We start from the raw sequence: 1,558 nt of genomic DNA, 5'->3' as shown, positions 1-1,558 counted from the left end.
TGGTGTGTTCCTGTTCCTCGGTGTGTTCCTCGGTGTGTTCCTGTTCCTCGGTGTGTTCCTGTTCATCGATTTGTTCCTCGGTGTGTTCCTGTTCCTCGGTGTGTTCCTGTTCCTCGGTGTGTTCCTGTTCCTCGGTGTGTTCCTCGGTGTGTTCCAGCGTCTCGCTTCATGGCGTACCACACGCCTCTGACCAACTCCCAGGAGTTCACGGCGGCGCTGCTGAAGGCCCGAGAGCTCGCCCACAACATCACCATGAGCATGAGGAACATCTCCGGCACCTCGCCCCACTTCGAGGTCTTCCCTTACACGTACGTACTATTAACCATTTAGAAGAAATTAGAAAGTAGAGCAGCTTTACTAACGTGTTCCCTGCTTTATTCTTCCAACGTGACTAACGTGTTCCCTGCTTTATTCCAGGATAACGAACGTGTTCCCTCCTTTATTCCTGCAGGATAACGAGCGTGTTCCCTCCTTTATTCCTGCAGGATAACGAGCGTGTTCCCTTCTTTATTCCTGCAGGATAACGAGCGTGTTCCCTCCTTTATTCCAGAATAACAAGCGTGTTCCCTCCTTTATTCTTCCAACGTGACTAACGTGTTCCCTGCTTTATTCCAGGATAACGAACGTGTTCCCTTCTTTCTTCCTCCAGGATAACAAGCATGTTCCCTCCTTCATTCCAGGATAACGAATGTGTTCCCTCCTTTATTCCAGGATAACGAATGTGTTCCCTCCTTTATTCCTGCAGGATAACGAGCGTGTTCCCTCCTTTATTCCAGGATAACAAGCGTGTTCCCTCCTTTATTCCAGGATAACGAGCGTGTTCCCTCCTTTATTCCAGGATAACAAGCGTGTTCCCTCCTTTATTCCACCAAGATAATAAGTGTGTTCCCTCCTTTATTCCACCAAGATAATAAGTGTGTTCCCTCCTTTATTCCAGTATAACGAGTGTGTTCCCTCCTTTATTCCAGGATAACGAGTGTGTTTCCTCCTTTATTCCAGGATAACGAACGTGTTCTACGAGCAGTACCTGACCATCGTGCCCGAGGGCATCTTCAACATCTGCCTGTGTCTGCTGCCGACCTTCGTGGTGTGCTGCCTGCTGCTGGGCTTGGACCTGCGGTCCGGTCTGCTGAACCTCGCCACCATCATCATGATCATCGTGGACACCGTGGGCGTCATGACGCTGTGGGGCATCCACTACAACGCCGTGGCGCTCATCAACCTGGTCACGGTGAGGGCACGCCGCGCGACGGGGTCGCCACGCACAACGCAGCACAGCACAGCACAACACAACACACACAACACAACACAGCACAACACAACGCAGCACAGCACAACACAATACACACAACACAACGCAGCACAGCACAGCACAACACAATACACACAACACAACACAACGCAGCACAGCACAACACAACACAGCACAACACAACCCAATACAACACAATACACACAGCACAACACAACACAGTACAGCACAACACAACACAACACAACACAACGCAACGCAACACAACGCAACGCAACGCAGCACAGCACAAGGCAGCACAGCACA

General features: G+C 50.7%; 1 protein-coding gene across 1 annotated transcript; it reads left to right on the top strand.

Moving 5' to 3' along the window:
* Nucleotides 1–88: 88 nt before the first annotated feature.
* On the top strand, nt 89–1,237 carry LOC117941174 (NPC1-like intracellular cholesterol transporter 1; the record flags this gene model as incomplete). Its single annotated transcript, XM_034866263.1, has 2 exons — nt 89–308; nt 1,000–1,237. Coding segments are annotated over exons 1-2 (378 nt in total), but the record flags the coding sequence as incomplete, so codon positions are not given.
* Nucleotides 1,238–1,558: the final 321 nt, after the last annotated feature.

Source organism: Etheostoma cragini, unplaced genomic scaffold, assembly GCF_013103735.1.
Source record: "Etheostoma cragini isolate CJK2018 unplaced genomic scaffold, CSU_Ecrag_1.0 ScbMSFa_4525, whole genome shotgun sequence".
NCBI classification, from domain to species: domain Eukaryota; kingdom Metazoa; phylum Chordata; class Actinopteri; order Perciformes; family Percidae; genus Etheostoma; species Etheostoma cragini.
Note: the sequence above shows the minus strand (reverse complement) of the source record. Positions and strands in the feature narration are given on the sequence as shown.